The sequence below is a fragment of the Neovison vison genome, chromosome 7 (assembly GCF_020171115.1).
Source record: "Neovison vison isolate M4711 chromosome 7, ASM_NN_V1, whole genome shotgun sequence".
NCBI lineage: Eukaryota > Metazoa > Chordata > Mammalia > Carnivora > Mustelidae > Neogale > Neogale vison.
Genome location: NC_058097.1, coordinates 35,307,966 through 35,325,677, shown reverse-complemented (window position 1 = coordinate 35,325,677; position 17,712 = coordinate 35,307,966). Strand labels below are relative to the sequence as shown.

General features: G+C 34.9%; 1 protein-coding gene across 1 annotated transcript in view; it reads right to left on the bottom strand.

Annotated features, from left to right (window-relative positions):
* Positions 1-5,501: 5,501 nt before the first annotated feature.
* ITFG1 (integrin alpha FG-GAP repeat containing 1) overlaps positions 5,502-17,712 on the bottom strand; it is a 297,293-nt gene continuing 285,082 nt past the window's right edge. The window contains exons 15-18 of the mRNA XM_044256211.1: positions 13,873-13,997; positions 13,149-13,231; positions 9,441-9,558; positions 5,502-6,898 (exon numbers count right to left, since the gene is read on the bottom strand). Coding sequence (XP_044112146.1) covers positions 6,839-6,898; positions 9,441-9,558; positions 13,149-13,231; positions 13,873-13,997 — 386 coding nt within the window. The 3' untranslated portion in view covers positions 5,502-6,838. The remainder of the gene's footprint in view (positions 6,899-9,440; positions 9,559-13,148; positions 13,232-13,872; positions 13,998-17,712) is intronic.

Here is a 17,712-nt window from a genome sequence, read left to right as displayed (position 1 = left end):
TTTTTTTAAAGATTTTATTCATTTATTTGACACAGAGAGATTACAAGTAGGCAGAGAGGCAGGCAGAGAGAAAGGGGGAAGCAGGCTCCCCGCTAAGCAGAGAGCCCCATGCGGGGCTTGATCCCAGGACCCTGAGACCATGATCTGAGCTGAAGGCAGAGGCCTAACCCTCTGAGCCACCCAGGATTTTTTAAAAAATTGTGAAATATACTACTCAGAAAAGTGTCTAAACCAAACATGTATGTACAGTTAATTATAAAACTAAGTGCCATGTAAACATCACCCAGATCAAGAAATAAAATTTGACATATACCCTTAAGCTTCTCATGTGCTTGTGTATGATTATAATCTTCTCCCAATTCTCTAGAGTTTATCACTATTCTTTTATCATTTCCTTCCTTTTATTTTCTTTTTTTCCCTCATAGAACATAACTTCTTTTCTTTTTTTAAAGATTTTATTTATTTATTGATAGAGAGAGAGATCACAAGTAGGCAGAGAGGCAGGCAGAGAGAGAGGGGGGAAAGCAGGCTCCCTGCTGAACAGAGAGCCCAATGCGGGGCTCGCCCAGGACCCTGAGACCATGACCTGAGCTGAAGGCAGAGGCTTAACCCACTGAGCCACCCAGGTGCCCCCTTTTCTCTTTTTTAAAAATGAAGTATAGTTTACATACGATATTATATTAGTTTATGGTGTACAGCATAGTGGGTTGATAATTGATCATCCAGGTACTTTCTGAAATTATGACCTGCCTGAACCCAAATCCAAGACTAAACATTACAAAATGTTTAGCACAATAAATGTAGTTATCATCTGTTAACACATGAAAGTTATTACCATCTTATTATATCCCCTCTGCTGTACTTTTCATCTTGTGACATATTTATTGTGAAACTGGAATTTTTTTTTATCTCTTAATCCCCTTTACTTATTTGCCTGTCCCATCTGGTAACCACTAATTTGTTCTCTGTATTTATGAATCTATTTCTGATAATTTGTTTGCTTAATTTGCATTTCCCAAATTTGAACATCTATTTATATGTTTATTGGCTACTTGGATTTCCTTTTTTAGTGAATGACCTATTCAAAACGTTCGCCCATTTTTTGCTGGGCTGTCTTTTAAAATAATTTTATAGAATTTCTCTATTTTGTATAACCAGTTGTGTGTGTTGAAATATTTTTTTTCATTTTATGACTTGTTTTCATCCTTTCAATAGTGTCTGTGATGAACAGAAGAAGTTATTAATTTTAATATGCTCCTGTATAGAAAGAATTTTCCCTTTAGTGTTTTTAGTGACCTGAATAAGACACCCATCCTTACTCCAGGATCATGAAGTTATTTATGTATATTAAATACTAAAAGCTTATGAATTTGCATTGCACAATTAGGTTTGGAATCCAGTTTTCTCTTCACTAATACCATACTGTATTAATCATTATAACTTTAAATTAAGTTTTGATAGCTGACAGAGCAAGGTCTTGTTCTTTCTCAAGATAGTCTTGGCTATTCTTGGCCTTTTATTTTTCTGTATACATTTTAGAAGCAGTTTATCAAGTTTAGCAGCTACTACAACAAAACTCTGTTGGGATATTGAGTAGAGTTGGGGATGATTTGACATCTTTACAGTACTTTGTCCTCCTGTCCAAAAACATGGTATAAATCTACATTTGTTGGACTTCTTAATTTTCTGAAGAAAGTTTTATAATTGACCCTGCAAAGATGTGATACATCTTGTGTTGTTCATGGGTAGCTGACTTTGATAAGTTTATAAATATTACCTGTTTTAAAATCCATTTTGTATCCAATTTGTTCATATATAAAAATGCAGTTGACTTTAGATACCACCAATTTGTTCTCCAGAGTGGTCTGACCATTTCTGCCTTCCTATCAGAAGAATGAGAAGTCCAGTTGCTTCCATTCCTCATCCATGTCAACACTTAGAATTGTCAATATTTTTTGTTTTAGCTGTTATAGTAGGTGTGTAATTGTATTTCTTTATGATTTTAGTATTCACTCACCTAACAGCTAATGGTGTGGGGTATCTCTTCATCAGTTGCCATTTGTATATCTTTTTTAGTGACACGTCCTAGTATTTGCACACTTTTTTTAAAAAAAAAATATTTTATTTATTTATTTATTTGACAGAGAGAGATTACAAGTAGGCAGAGAGGCAGGAAGAGAGAGAGAGGAGGAAGCAGGCTCCCTGCTGAGCAGAGAGCCCGATGCGGGACTTGATCCCAGGACCCTGAGATCATGACCTGAGCGGAAGGCAGCGGCTTAACCCACTGAGCCACCCAGGCGCCCATATTTGCACACTTTTATTTTTTTTTTTCCAATTTATTTATTTTCAGAAAAACATTATTCATTATTTTTTCACTACACCCAGTGCTCCATGCAAGCCGTGCCCTCTATAATACCCACCACCTGGTACCCCAACCTCCCACCACCCCATTTGCACACTTTTAAACTGGGTTGTTATGTACTGCTTTTTAAAAAAAATAACACATTTTATTTATTTATATTTATTTATTATTTACAGATAGAGATCACAAGTAGGTAGAGAGGTAGGCAGAGAGAGAGAAAGAGGAGGAAGCAGGCTCCCTGCTGAGCAGAGAACCCAATGTGGGGCTCGAACCCAGGATCCTGGGATCGTGACCTGAGCCAAAGGCAGAGGCTTAATCCACTGAGCCACCCAGACGCCACTGTAATGCTGACTTTTAAGAATTCTTTGTACATTCTGGATATAAGCCCATTGATGGAGATGTGATTTGCAAATATTTTCTTCCCATATGCAGCTTGTCTATTCATAGTCTTGAAAGTGGCTTTGGCAAAGAAAATGTCTTTAATTTAGAAGTCAAATTTATCAATATTTTCTTTTATGGATCATACTTTTGGTGTTATTTCTGAGAACTTTTTGCCTAACTCATGACAATATTCATGAAGTTCATGAAGATATTCTTCTATGTTTTCTTTAAAAGTCTTATAGTTTTATGTTTTACATTTACGATTATGATCTATTTTTAAAAAAGATTTGCTTATTGAGAGTGAGCGAGCGAGCATGGGGGAAAGGGGCAGAGGGAGAGGGAGAGAATCTTACATAGGCTCTGTGCTTTCACGACCCTGAGATTATGACCCTGAGATTATGACCCATGAAACCAAGAGTTGCATGCTCAACCAAATGAGCCACCCAGGTGTCCCAGTTTATGATCCATTTTTGTTAATTTGTCATAAAAGGTGTGAGATTTAGATCTAGCTCTTTTTTTTTCTTTGCCTATATTTGGCCAATTGTTCTAACTAACTCTATCTGTTGAAAAGGCTGCCTTCCACTGAATCACTTTTACAAAAGTGTGTAAGATCAAATAGCTTTATTTGTGTAGGTTTTTTTCTTGATCTTCTGTTCTGTTCTATTGTCATTGCTCTATGTGTCTATCTTTTTGTCAATACCATACTATCTTGGTTACTATAACTTTATTATAAAGACTCACTGGAAGTTTTAAAATCAGTTTGATTCCTCCAGCTTTGCCTTCTTTTTCAAAATAATTTTAAGCTGTTCTACGTCCTTCACTCTTTTATATAAATTTTTATAATCATCTTGTCTATAGCTACAAAAAATACTGCTGGGATTTTGATAGGGATAGTATTAAATCTTTAGATCCCTTTGTGGAACGTTGACATTTTTACTAGGTTGAATCTTCCAATCCATGAACACAGTGTCTTTACATTCAAGTCTTACTTGATTTTTCATTGGCATGTTGTAATTTTCTGTATACAAATTCCATGCATGCTTCATTATAGTTCTACATAAGAATTTCAGGGACGCCTGGGAGGCTCAGTCAGTTAAGCGGCCAACTCTTGATTTTTGGCTCAGGTCATGATCTCAGGGTCCTGGATCAAACCTGGCATTGGGCTCCCTCTTCCTCTGCACTTCCCCCTGCTTGCGTGCTCTTTCTCTTTCTCTCTTTCCCTTTTTTAAATAAATAAATAAGTTTCTATTTCCAATTGCTCATTATGTTTATATATTAAATGATTGTGTTGAACTTGTGTCCTGCTAAACTTGATAAATTCACTTAGTTCTAGGATGTATTTTGTGTGTGTGTGTGTGTGTGTGTGTGTGTGTATAGATTCCTGGGAATTTTCTAGACACTCCTGTCATCTACTAATAGGGATAGTTTTATTTCTTCTTTTCCAATCTGTATGCCTTTTATTTTCTTTTCTTGGATTATTACTTTAGTTAGGATTTCTAGTACTATGTGGAAAAGTAACCATGGGAGAGGACATCCTTGTCTTGTACCTAATCATTGGGAAAAAGCATTCAGTCTCTCACCATTAAGTATGTTGTTAGCTGCAGATTTTTTTTTTTTTTTAAGATTTTGTTTATTTGACAGAGAGAGAGATCACAAGTAGGGACAGAGGCAGGCAGAGAGAGAGGAGGCGGGCTCCCTGCTGAGCCGAGAGCCTGATGTGGGGCTCGATCCCAGGACCCTGAGATCATGATGCCAGCCGAAGGCAGAGGCTTAACCCACTGAGCCACCCAGGCGCCCCTTAGCTGTAGATTCTTAAAGAAAATGCCTTTTACAGTTAGTGAAATTCTAGTCATAGTGTGTCTAGATTTTTTTTTTTAAAACAGGAATGGATGTTACATTTCTTAAGTTTTCTTTCTGTATCTATTGAGAAGATTAAAAGGTGGTTTTTCTGATTTATTAATATGGTGAGTAATACTGCTTTTCCCCCTTCAAATAGTAAAATTAGTTTTGTGTTCTGGATGAAACCCACTTAGTCATTACATATTATCTGTTTTTATATTTCTGGATACAATTCGCTAATGTTTTGTTGAGGATTTTTGCAGCTATGTTATGAGGAATATTGGTTTGTAGTTTTCTTGTAATGTACTAGGTATTAGTATTAGGGAAATATTAACCTTATTAAAGGAGTTGTGAAGTATTCATTTTTCTTCTTTTTCTTTTTTTCTCTTTAACATTTTATTGGCTTATAATATACTCCTCATAGACCCTGACTCCAAGTGAGTTTTAAAACTCATGCTGTATTATTTGAGAGATACTCAGCCTAACAGTCTTTAGGTCAGTGTGTGCCTGGCAGTGTTGCTGTTGATAACTGTTTCATAAAGTAAGGGAGTACGATAGTCACGGGATTCCTATCTTGCGTGAACTCACAAGGAGGCAATGGATGAGTCACTTTACATTTGTCTCATGGTGCAGATAAGTGATTTAGACTTTATACTTTTTTTTTTCTTTTTAAGATTTTTATTTATTTATTTGACAGACAGAGATCACAAATAGGCAGAGGCCGACAGAGAGAGATGGAGAAGCAGGCTCCCCGCTGAGCAGAGAACCCGATGCGGGGCTCGTGCGGGGCTCCTGCGGGGCTCGATCCCAGGACCCTGGGATCATGACCTGAGCTGAAGGCAGAGACTTTAACCCGCTGAGCCACCCAGGCGCCCCTAGACTTTATACTTAAAAAATATTTACAAACTCACCAAAATACTTTGTTTCAATACACAGTATTTATTAAGGAGACATATTAACATGCTCAGATACACAAAGTAAACCACTTATACACATGCCATTCTCAATGAACTGTAAAGAAAAAAAATAACACGAAGAACAAAATTAGGTAAGTTTTTGTGTTTTATAGCCATCACATGTCCATTGCATATTAGAAAATTAACATTGATATATAAACTTTTCCTAGTCTTAGATTTAAATCTTAAAGTAACTTTTTGATGAGGTGAAGTTCACAAAAATTTGCACTGAAGTCTGAATGTAAATTAGAGACTATGCTTTTGAGCATAAAAATGTGTTTGAACATTTGCATTCTTAGATGCTATCTATAGAAGTTTCCTTTCAAGAAATCAAATGTTCTTCATTATCACATGATAACGATCAGTGTTGAAATGAAAAAATTTAGTGCATATTAATTCTTGGAGGGTACTATAATTTTTAGTTAATATGAGCAAGTAATAAAATTGTCATATAAGATGCCAACCACTAAGAATTTACTTTTCCCAAAGAATATGATTTCCTCATGCTTGAAAATTACATTCTATTGAGTCTATATATTTTGATAATTAGTTTTAGAAGTTTGTAAAAAAAAAAACAAACAACAAGCTAATAATAGTAATCATGACAAGTACCACTTATTGAGCAGTTAACTAACTCTGTGCAGACACCAAGCTAAGCACTCCACATCCATCATCCCATCTGATGTTTACAAACCCAAGCTGAGTAGCCCCATTTGTAAACAAGAAAACTTAGGCTCACAGAGGTTAACAACCAAATTCAAACAGCTTGGAAGTGGTGGAACCCAGAATTTAAGACAAGCCGGCTGGACTGCAATTCCAAAGCCAGAGTATCTAAGCTCTAGCCCGTGTGTCGTCACTTGCTGTGACTAAGGTGAAATAACGTTATCTGTGATACATTCACAAAGGCGTAATTTGCACTGTTAGAATAAGAAGCAAGACCAGTTCAAGTGGAACACAAAAATCCCTGCTCATTTATTTTTATTTATACATGTCTTTTCCCATCATCATTATTCTAGTAAGATTATAAATACAGAAACACCTGAGTACATGCAACACATTCCACAAAGTAACAAAAATGTACAGCACATTTAAATAACCCAAATTACTGTATACAAAGTGCTTTAAAAAAAGACCTTGTGACACATTCAGACCATATTTATTTGAATACTTTTCAATAATTACCAAAGGATACATCATTTATAAATAATACTCAAAATCTCTTATTTTCTTCTATTAGCCAAATTTAGTGTTTCAATTAATCAAGTGAATAGCCGTTCCATTATGTAATATTAAAGGCAAGTCACATAGCATCAAAATGAAATCGATGCGCTTCTTGTCGTTTTTCTCTATCATCTGCTTTCTGAAAAAGAATTTTAGATTAGTTTATAAATAACAGGAAAATGTCAAGAAAACACTCATTTCTGAAATATAAAGTAATTAAAAAAACAAATCTCTAAGCAAATAGTAGATAAAAGATGTGATTTTTATATAATAATCATGAAATTTTTAGTTTACAGTAGCTATTTTATAATTAATAACCCACTAATTAATTTTAAAGACCAATAAGAAATGTTCCTTAAATGCTTAGTTTGTTATCATTTATTATTTATTTGAAAGTAATAGTAAACATTAGATTCTACAACGATGGAACTATATTTTTCCCATTATAAGCACTAATATTAATAAATGAATCTAGGTAAGGTACGTTAGTTATTTTGGCCTTAACCTATTGATTTAGCATATATTCACTGACCCTCCACTCCCAGCAAAGTACTGTGCTTTGTATTTTGAGGGATTAAAAAAATCCTCAGTTTTGTATCGTGTTCTCAAAAAACTTAAAAAAACCACCAAAACATATTGAATAACTGTATTTCAGGGAAAAAAGTAAAAACTGTCACTAATATTCTTGGAGAGACATTACTTCTAGTTGGAGTGAGGAAAGGGAAAGCTTTGAAAAGATGGTATTTATGGAAATGGAGGGAGAGAAGCACTCCTTCCAAGCTGGGGTAGAACAGGTGCAATCATGGAAGTTGGGCAGGAGGAGGGAATATGTGAAAGCAGCTGGTAAGAAGCGAGGTTGGAAAGGTATATGGTGGAGTCACATGGAAGTTCTATCAAGGCTAGGCTAAGGAGTTGACACATTTTAGGCAGGGATTTTTGAGCAGAAGAGTGACATGACTAAGGCTAAATCTGATGATGAGTTAGAGGGCAGCAATGTGATCAATGGAGCAAAAAAGAGAGAGAATGGATTCAGGGAGGTAAGGCAGGACTGGACAAGACAAGGAGCTGAACCTAAAGCCCTGGGAGAAGAAATGCAGAAATGGAGTCAGCTGCATGGATCGTCATGGAAGCAGAATCAGAGGGCAACTGATCAAATTTTATAGGTACGTAGGAAAGCAGAGAGACAAAGCTTTAAAATATTTGTTTTAAGGTGCTTGTAAGTGATCTAGGTAGAGATGTCATGGAGACAGCTGGAAATGGGCTAAGAGAACTTTAGGGACAGACGAGTTAGGGATATTTGAGGTAACAGCTTGAAACTGTGGTTTTGGATAAAACTGGCAGGAAAAGTGTAGAAAGAAGGCGGCTTAGGGCAGACACTGTGGTTAGGAAATGGTAGAAAGGAGCACCCAGCTAAGTGAAAGAGAAGTGGTCAAAGAGGTAGGAGATGAACCATAGTATCACAGGAGAGTATACATGGTCAAATCTCTATCTGTATTTAAACTTCAATTTTTAGCCGCTGCATCATTATTATCTTAAGTCTACAATGTTTACACTATAATCAGATGATCTGAGAAATTAATGAAATTAATTTCCTTTCCTTTATAGGTCTAGAGCTATGTAGTACTTCAGACTATATTCTGACACTTCTGGACAAAAGTATGTAGGATCATCCTTTATTTTATGTCTTAAGTCGCAATCTTAAAATTAACTGACTTTATAAGTTTCTGTTGTCATTTTTGATGTATAAAGGAGTAATTTTTTAGGAAGAGACAAACCTATGGACATTTATCACAATTAAGATCTCTTTTTCCCAAGTTAAAACAGCTAAAATTCACACTAAATTTAGTTACCAAAAAATTATTATGATGAACATGACAATCCAAAGACAATCCAAAAGAAAACATTTTTATGGGATGAAGAAGCCCTTTTTTGAGAACAATGCTGGAAACTGCTATATGTTATATGCCCTAATATATATTCATATTAATTCATGTACTTAATTCATATTGACATTTTCATAGAAATTAGCTTTTTCAATTTATATCTAAACTGCTAGTAAATTTATGTGATAGCCTCTTTTTTCCTCCTCATAAAAACTGTATAAAAAAACCTACACTTGGACTGTTGTTTTTAATTATTATTTAGGGTTGATACTAAAGAAAAAAATGTTTAGTTTAGTACAAAGCATACTTTATAGATGGAAAAGATGTTTATTACTTTAGCTGTTACCTTCCACCCAAACCTTGAGAAAATCATTTAACCTCTCTGTGCTCTAATTCTTTATATAGCCATAGATGTTATTCCTGGAAAAATGTGTTCATGGCTTTATCAGTAGATAATAAACACAGGCTTGTTAAAAAAATTTATCATTTTTCAGGCCTTCATGAAATTACTTCTAAATTTTTCAATACACCCAGTAATTTCTGGGTGATCATTTTATTACTATTATACAGCACTGAAATTTTAAATTAGTTTCTTGTGATTTGTATGAATTGCTGAGAGACATTAATAACTTAAAGAGATGAAAGAAATTATAATCAATAAGAGGACATTATGGATAGAATGTGAAAAATCACAAAATCTTAGTCATTTGAAGAAAGTTTAAAATATAGTGTTTTTAAAGAGCAATGTATTACTAATACAAATTAATAAAAGTTAATGTTTCATTTAAATGAACAAACCTTTTCCTGCCAATGTAAAATGCCAATTATTGCCAAGATGAAAACACAGACACCGATGAGAGCTATAGCAGTAAGTAGAACAATGTTACTTGGTGTAAGATACAGTTTGGCACTCCAGCTGCAGATAAAAAAGAATCATAAAATTATACATTTTAACTGAAAAATAATAAAATTCTACCAAGACTGAAAAGCAAATAGCTATTAATTAATGAATCAGTTGATTCATCCATTAATTCATTTTCCCATCTACCCATTCACTATAAATAAACAACAGCAATTAAATTTAGATAGGGCTAAGAATATTGATGATCCTGCAGAGTTCAGATTTTACTCAGAGAACTAGATAGAATTTTTGATGAGATGCTTCATTATTTTTCTTTGATCCCACGAGAATTATTCTTAAGTAAACTTATTAAGGACACTTAGGACAATCTTAGACATTGTTTTTACATCTTAATTTACTTGCTGAATTTGAAACCCTGACTCTAAGGCTACACAGTTACATGATTTTGATAAGATCTCCTATCACCTTATTTTTTGACCCCTGTTTACATAGGTACTATGGCCAACTAAAACAGCCATATATCTCAGTGGATGTAGTGAGACGGCTTGTGTAAAAACACGTGTATCATTTCTGTGTCATGCTGGAGGGTTTACATTACTACAATGATGTTGAGACTTCTTACAAAATCACTTTTAGGGGCACCTGGGTGGCTCAAAGGTTTAAGCCTCTGCCTTTGGCTCACGTCCTGATCTCAGGATCCTGGGATCAAGCCCCACATCGGGCTCTCTGCTCAGCAGGGAGCCTGTCCCCCATCCCCCACCCCTGCCTGCTCTCTGCCTACTTGTGATCTCTGTCTGTCAAATAAGTTAAAATCTTAAAAAAAAAAATCACTTTTAGTACCTCAGTGTTAATGGCAATAGACAGACTTTAGTATAAATAGAACTAGCTCTTTCTTTTAAAACAGTCCATATAATACAGCACTTGGATATCTTGAAAAGCTTAAAATTGGGGTCTAATATCATCAACACTGTAGGTGGTTATATACAAAGAATTCTGTTCTCTCTGAAAATAGGTAATAGATATATTTTCATCTTAAGGTCACCTATTACATTGCATTACTGTCAATTTCTCCCCGTACATCTGTTAATGGTTGCTTTATATATTAAGGTGCTCCTGTGTTGTGTGCATAAATATTTACAATTGTTATATCCTCTTGTTGGATTGACTCCTGTATTATTATGTAATGCCCTTCTTTGTCTTTTATCATAGTCTTTGCTTTAAACTCTATTTTAGTCTGATGTAAGTACAATTACCCAGCTTCTTTTGGTTTCCATTTGCATGAAACATTTTCCCCTTCTTTTCACTTTCAGTCTCTGCATGTCTTTACATCACAAGAGGGGAGTCTCTTGTAGGCAGAATATAGATGGGTGTTGTTTTTTAATCCATTCAGCCTATTTTCATTTTAAAAGTTTAATAAAAGTAAGATCATTCTGATGAATAGCAAGTAGCGAATGACTTATTTTGGGGTAATTAAAATTTATTGATCCGTAAGTTAGCCTCTAGTCAATAAATCTCAAAATATACCTCAAACTAAAATCAATTCAGTTTTTATTATGTACATAAATTTGAAAAGAACATTTCTTCAGAAAGAGCAAGAGAAACATGAAAAATGTTGAGATTATAAAAGAAAACTATACTAGAATTTTCTAGAAATTCAAAAGTAAGAAAACTAGGGAAACAAATACTGTTAGTTGAGGTTAACTGTTCTCAGTACCTTACCTCATACTTAAAAAAAAAAAGTTCTTTCATGAGATTTTTTGGTAGTTCTTCTTAAATAGACTTTAAAAAACCATGAAAATAGGAATCTTGGTAAGAAAAAAAATTGGATGAAAGGCCAGTCCTTAATTTCTTACTCAGAAGCAGTCATTCTTATCAATTTCTTACATATCTGCCCAGAGATGTTTTATACGTATATAGATATATAGGCACATATATCTTTTTCTTTTTAAGATTTTATTTATTTATTTGACAGACAGAGATCACAAGTAGGCAGAGAAGCAGGCAGAGAGAGAGGAGGAAGCAGGCTCCCTGCTAAGCAGAGAGCCCGATGCGGGACTCTATCCCAGGTCCCTGGGATCATGACCTGAGCAGAAGGCAGAGGCTTTAACCCACTGAGCCACCCAGGAGCCCCAGCATATGTCTTTTTCAAATCACAAATGGTTTCTTACTATACATACTCTAAAATGCATTTTCCTTTTATTGTCTTTTGTTTATCACTCTATTTTAAGAGATTGTTCTATGTCATGATATTACAACGTCCAGAAGTACCATAATTTATACATTTGCCTACTCACGATACACATTTTCTAGTTTTGTTATAAATTTCATGTATAGAGAAATAACAAACACATAATACAGATTCATTAAAAAATATCTGAACTCAGACTATTATTGTTTCTAGTGATATTGTCTTTTTTAAAAAAATATTTTGTTTTTAAATAATCTCTATACCCCACATGGGACCGGAACCCAGAACCCCAAAATCAAGAGTCATGTGTTCCATTGACTGAGCCACCCAGGTGCCCCTCTACTGATGTTATCTTATTTTAAGCAAATGTAATAAATTGTTTTCTTAAGTAGTTTGGTTCTAAAGCCCTTAAATCCACCATAAGAGACATCCTGTAGTAGGCTGGTAAACTGGCTCTCTGGGGTGGGGAAAAAGACTTGATTGGCAGTTGCCAATTTTCATGTTGTAAATACTCCCATCATAGCTGATTTTAGTGTGTAAAATTTTAGATGTATACAATCAGCTCATGAGCTGGCATGAACTGGTTCTAGCAAATCATTGTATTCAATTCCATCTAAAAATTTAGTAAGTAACACTACAGCCTCCATTTTGAGAAGAAATGTAACAAAGCAGGATCACACTGGTCACATATTCATAGATACATTACACCCTTTCCCTTTGGTTATTTTTTCATATTGATATCAGACTAGCCTTAAGAACAACTTCTAGTCTTCCCAGTGAAATTTGAGTGTTAGTCAATACCTTTATACCTACTTTTTAAAAATAGTGGAATCACTCTATTAATTAAAGAAAACTGAACAAAGATGAGTTAGATTTAAATGCTATTCCTATAAAGGGAATATATTTTGCTAATAAGGAAAAAAACCAGTTTTCACTTTTCAGTGAAAACTTACTCAGTGCTGGGCACTGTCTTAAGTGTATTTCATCTACATCCTTTTAAGGCACCTACCTACCTATCTCCCACTTTACAGGTGCAGAGACTGACCCTCAGCAGTAGATCTTAGTTTCTAGCCAAGGTCTGTTTGACTCTAAAACTTATGCCTAACCACTGTGGGACATACACACTTCCCAAGCATTTATTTGAAGGATCAATGCTTATTAAAAAATTCAGCATTCTGAAATTTTAGAATTTATAGCTAGTAAACTAAAGATCAGTTCATTGAAGCAGAATATGTATAAATCCCTAATTAATTAACTTGCTGTTTTTCTAGTAAGGTTTAATTTGTTCTTCATAAAAAAAATCTGGGACCTTTTATGTGGGAATGTTTAGTCATTTAAAGTGATGGGACTCATGGGAACACAGCAGGAGCAGAGAGAGTTTTAAAAACATGTAACTGTACCAGTGATTCTCAGTTGACAGTATTTTTATCAAGATCAGTTCAAGCAAGGACATTACCTTCGAGGAACATTGTGAGGATATGGAATGACAATTAGCTGGGAATTTGGAATGATTGCAGTCCACTCTTGTTTTCGTATAGACTGAAAAAAGAATTTAAGAGCAATTAACATCTAGTACACTTTAAAAACAGAATTATTATTCTAAATAAATAAGAAAAAAGCTTAAGTGCTCCTTAATTAATTGAAATCCTAGGTATGGATTAAGCTAAATTTATATATATATATTAAGCCCTAAACGGGGCTCCTGGGTCCTGCTGGCAAAATTTTTTTTGACCTTGTCAGGGAAGGATTACATTTGTCTCATAGATTCATTAATTTAGTAAATATTTATTGAAAGTGTAGCAGGCACTGTTCACAGTGCTGATGTACAAGTGCTACTTGAAGCAAAATTCAAGTGGGGGTGAGGTATGCCAAGAAATACAATAAAATGTATTTTATGTTACATAGTGAAGATGAAGAGAAAAAGCAGGAAAGAGGGACAGGAGGTCATGAGGTTTATAAAGGTGGAGGAAAACTGTATCTTTAAATTATGCTGTGTTCTATGTAAGATAAGCTTAGATAGATCACTACTTATTTCTCTTTTTCTATATTCTCCTTAAAGAGATTAAAAAAGATTTAATTATTTGGATTCAAATTCAACTGAATTCAAATAGTTGAATTTGGATATGTGAATATTATTTATTAAGACAGATTAATTGTAAAGACAATAAATTTTTACTCACCTTCTCTCCAGATGGACGGGGAATGCCAACATATAGATGATCAAGAAAGTTTGCACTTCGACCTAAACCAAGTACATTGTATGGTAGTTGGAGGGCTAAATGTGCGGATTGGCTGAGTTGTCCAGCTAAATTTATTAAAAAAAGAAAAAAAAAAGGGGATCTTTGTAAACATTGCTCTCATCAAATGTTAAATGATAAAATGTTAACAATTTAGGTGCCAAAACTTAATTCTTTAAGGATAAATTCTTTAAGGATAAAAATGTGAAATGGAATGTCTGGTTCATTACCATTAATGGTTCACTTTTCAAAGAAAGCAGCTTTTTGAGATATAATTCACACACCATAAACATCACCCATTTAAAATGTATAAGTGGTGGTTTTGAGTATATTAAAAAAGTTGTTGAGCCATAACCACAAATTGTGAGTATTTTCATCACCCAACAAAGAAACCCCATTCCCATTAGCAGTTAATCCTATTTCTAACCCTTACTCTTTCAACTATGGGTAACCACTAATCTACTTTCTCTAGATTTGCCTCTTCTGGAGATCCATATGGATACAGTCATACATGTGTGATCTTTTTATGAATAATGCTGCTGTGCGCGTTCACACTAGTGTGTCAACTTATGTTTTCCAAAATATTTGCACATTCTATATTCCCACCAATTGTATGAAAGTTCCAAGTTGTCCACATCCTTGCTAACACTTTATCTGTCTTTTTGATCACAGCCATTCCAGTGGTTGTGAAGTGATACCACATTGTGGCTTTTTTTTGCATTTCCCTAATGACTAATCACACTGAGTTGCTACTGGCTATATATATGTGCAGCTACCTTTTTATTTCTTCTTCTTTTTTTAACCTTTTTATTTCTGTGAAGGGTAAGTAGTATCCTCTCTCTCACTTTGGATTTTAGTAATTTGAGTCTTTTGGTCTAGTTAAAGGTCAGCTGAGGTGCCCCTCAACTTTTCTGTACTTTCTTTGTACTTAAAGTGTCTCTTGTAGATGGCACATAATTGTTTCATATACGATTATCCATTCTACCAATCTCTGCCTTTTGATAGGAGTGTTTGTTCCAATTACATTTAATGTAATTACTGATAAGGTAGGAGTTATGTCTCCCATTTACTACTTATTTTGTACAGGTCTTAGCTCTTTTTTTTTTTTTAAGATTTTATTTATTTATTTGACAGACAGAAATCAGAAGTAGGCAGAGAAGCAGGCAGAGAGAAGGAAGCAGGCTCCCTGCTGAGCAGACAGTCCGAAGCGGGGCTCGATCCCAGGACCCTGAGATCATAACCTGAGCCGAAGGCAGAGGCTTAACCCACTGAGCCACCCAGGTACCCCTCCCCAGTTATTTTTTTTTCCTATTTTTGGAATTATTATCTTCATGGTTGCCATGGGGATTATAGTTAGCATATTAACTAAAATAAAAAACTTAATTCCTAGTGCAAATAACAACTCCAATATAGCTATTGGAGTCCCCTTTCCTTTGTGCTCTAACTATACAAATCATATTTTTATACATTGTCTACCCATCAACACAGGTTCATAATGATCACTTTATACAGTTGTCTTTTAAATCATATAGGAAATGAGGCACTACCATATTTTATGTTTATCTATAATCTTGCTAGTGTTTTTTACTTAATTGTGTGGATTTGAATTACTGTCTGGTTGTCCTTGCAGTTCAGCATTTCTTCTAGGTTTGGTCTACTAGAGATGAACTGTTTTGTTTATTTAGGAATGTCTAAGTATCTTCATTTTTGAAGGATAGGTTTACCACATATAGAATTCCTGACTGACAGATTCCGCCTCCTCTTTTAGCACTTTGAATATGTCACTCTCCCCCCCCCCCGGCTTTTATGGTTTTTTGGTGAGAAGTCAGCTATTAAACTTATTGAGGCTCTGTTGAATGTGGAAAGTAGCATCTCACTTGCTGCTATCAATAGTCTTTTTTTTTTTTTGGTGACAATTTGACTATGTGTGGATCTCTTTAAATTATTCTCCCTGAAATTGGCTGTGCTTCTTAGATGAGCAGATAAATATTTTTCATCAAATTTGGGTGGCTTCAGACACTATTGCTTCAAATATTTTCATTATTGCTTCAGATATTTATTTTGCCTCCTTTTCTCTTTTCCTTCTAAGAATCCCCTATACATTTGTTGGTATGCTTGATGGAGGGTCTACAAGTCTCCGAGTTTTTTTTTTTTTTAAGATTTATTTATGGGGCTAATATCACTTTATATGTTAATAAAAATAAATAAATAAATAAATAGAAAAAAGAATTCTGATTACTAAAAGAAAAGAAAAGATTTATTTATTATTTGAGAGAGGCAGAGAGGGGGGAGGGTAGTACAGAGGGAGAGGGGAAAAAAGAATCTCAAGAACACTCCCTGCTGGGTACAGAGCCCAATGCAGGGCTCAGTCTTACAACCCTGAGATCATGACCTGAGCTGACACCAAGAGTCAGACACTCAATCAACTGAGCCACCCAGGCACCCCTCTGAAGTTTTTTCCTGAAACCTAGGCTGTATACACTGTATGCTGAGATTTGGTCTATATTCAAGTGTGCTTATTCTTTTGTCAACTCAAATCTGTTATTAAGCCTTCTACTGAATTTTTCACTTCAGTTACTATTTTTCCACCTCCAGAATTTCCATTTGATTTTTAAAAATATTTTATTTATTTATTTGACAGAGAGAGAGAGAGAGAGAGAGAGAGATCCCAAGTAGGCAGGCAGAGAGAGAGTGGGGGAAGCAGGCTCCATGCTGAGCCTGATGCAGGGCTCGATCCCAGGACCCTGAGGTTCACGACCCGAGCCGAAGGCAGAGGCTTAACCCACTGAGCCACCCAGGTGCCCCTTCTATTTGATTTTTGAAAATGATCTTTATCTCCTTACTTCCATTTTCTATTTAGTGAGACATAGTTATCATACTTGCCCTTAATTCTTCAATCTTGGTTTCTTTTAGTTCTTTGAACATATTTATAATAGCTGATTAACAGTTCTTGTCAACGAAGTCCAATATCTTTGGACACATTTTCTGTTGTTTGTTTTTATTTATTTATTTTTTAAAATGTGTTTGTGGCATACTTTTCTGTTTCTTTGCATATCTTATAATATGTGTTGAAAGTGGACTTCTTATAACAACTATAGTATCAGTCATCTCCCTTTAAGGATTTGTTGGTTTTCTTTGTTGTTGTAGTTGGTTTTCATTTGTTTAGTGACTTTCCTGGATGAATTCTATAGGTTTTGCATTCCCTGCCACAAAGTTCTTTTCTTTTCTTATTTTAAAAGTTTTTGTCTTTGCTCTGACTTCCTAGGGGGCATACTTACATCAGTATAACCAATGGCTGGTACACAAGATTTCCTTAGAAATGTTGTCTGTAGGTCTTCCACATTTTGTCTGGAGGATTTGTGTGTGTAAGCATGTCCTCAAACTTCAAGGAGTTTATAGAATAGCTTTAGCTTTCATTTCTTGCTTGAGTAGGGCCTCAAGGTAGTATATGCAAGCTAAATATCTGAATGAAGTAGTTTCCTTTCTGGACATGTTGACAGCCTTCTAGATCCCCATGAATATACTGGGGTTTTGGAAAGTTGCCTATGGTTACCTGGTCACTGAGGACATCCTTTTATAGTTGGCCAAGCTCTTGTTTCACTACACCTGAAATCTTAGGCTTAGGTGGCTTAGATTTTGCCAGCAGATGATTGTTGTTTTTTGTAATGTCCTGGGGAATAGTTTTATTATTTTTTTTAATTTTATGTTTTACTGCTGGGCTGAACTCCAAGTCAAATAAAATAGCCCCAACATCCTAAGAATGGGGGTTTTCCAGGCAGTTGT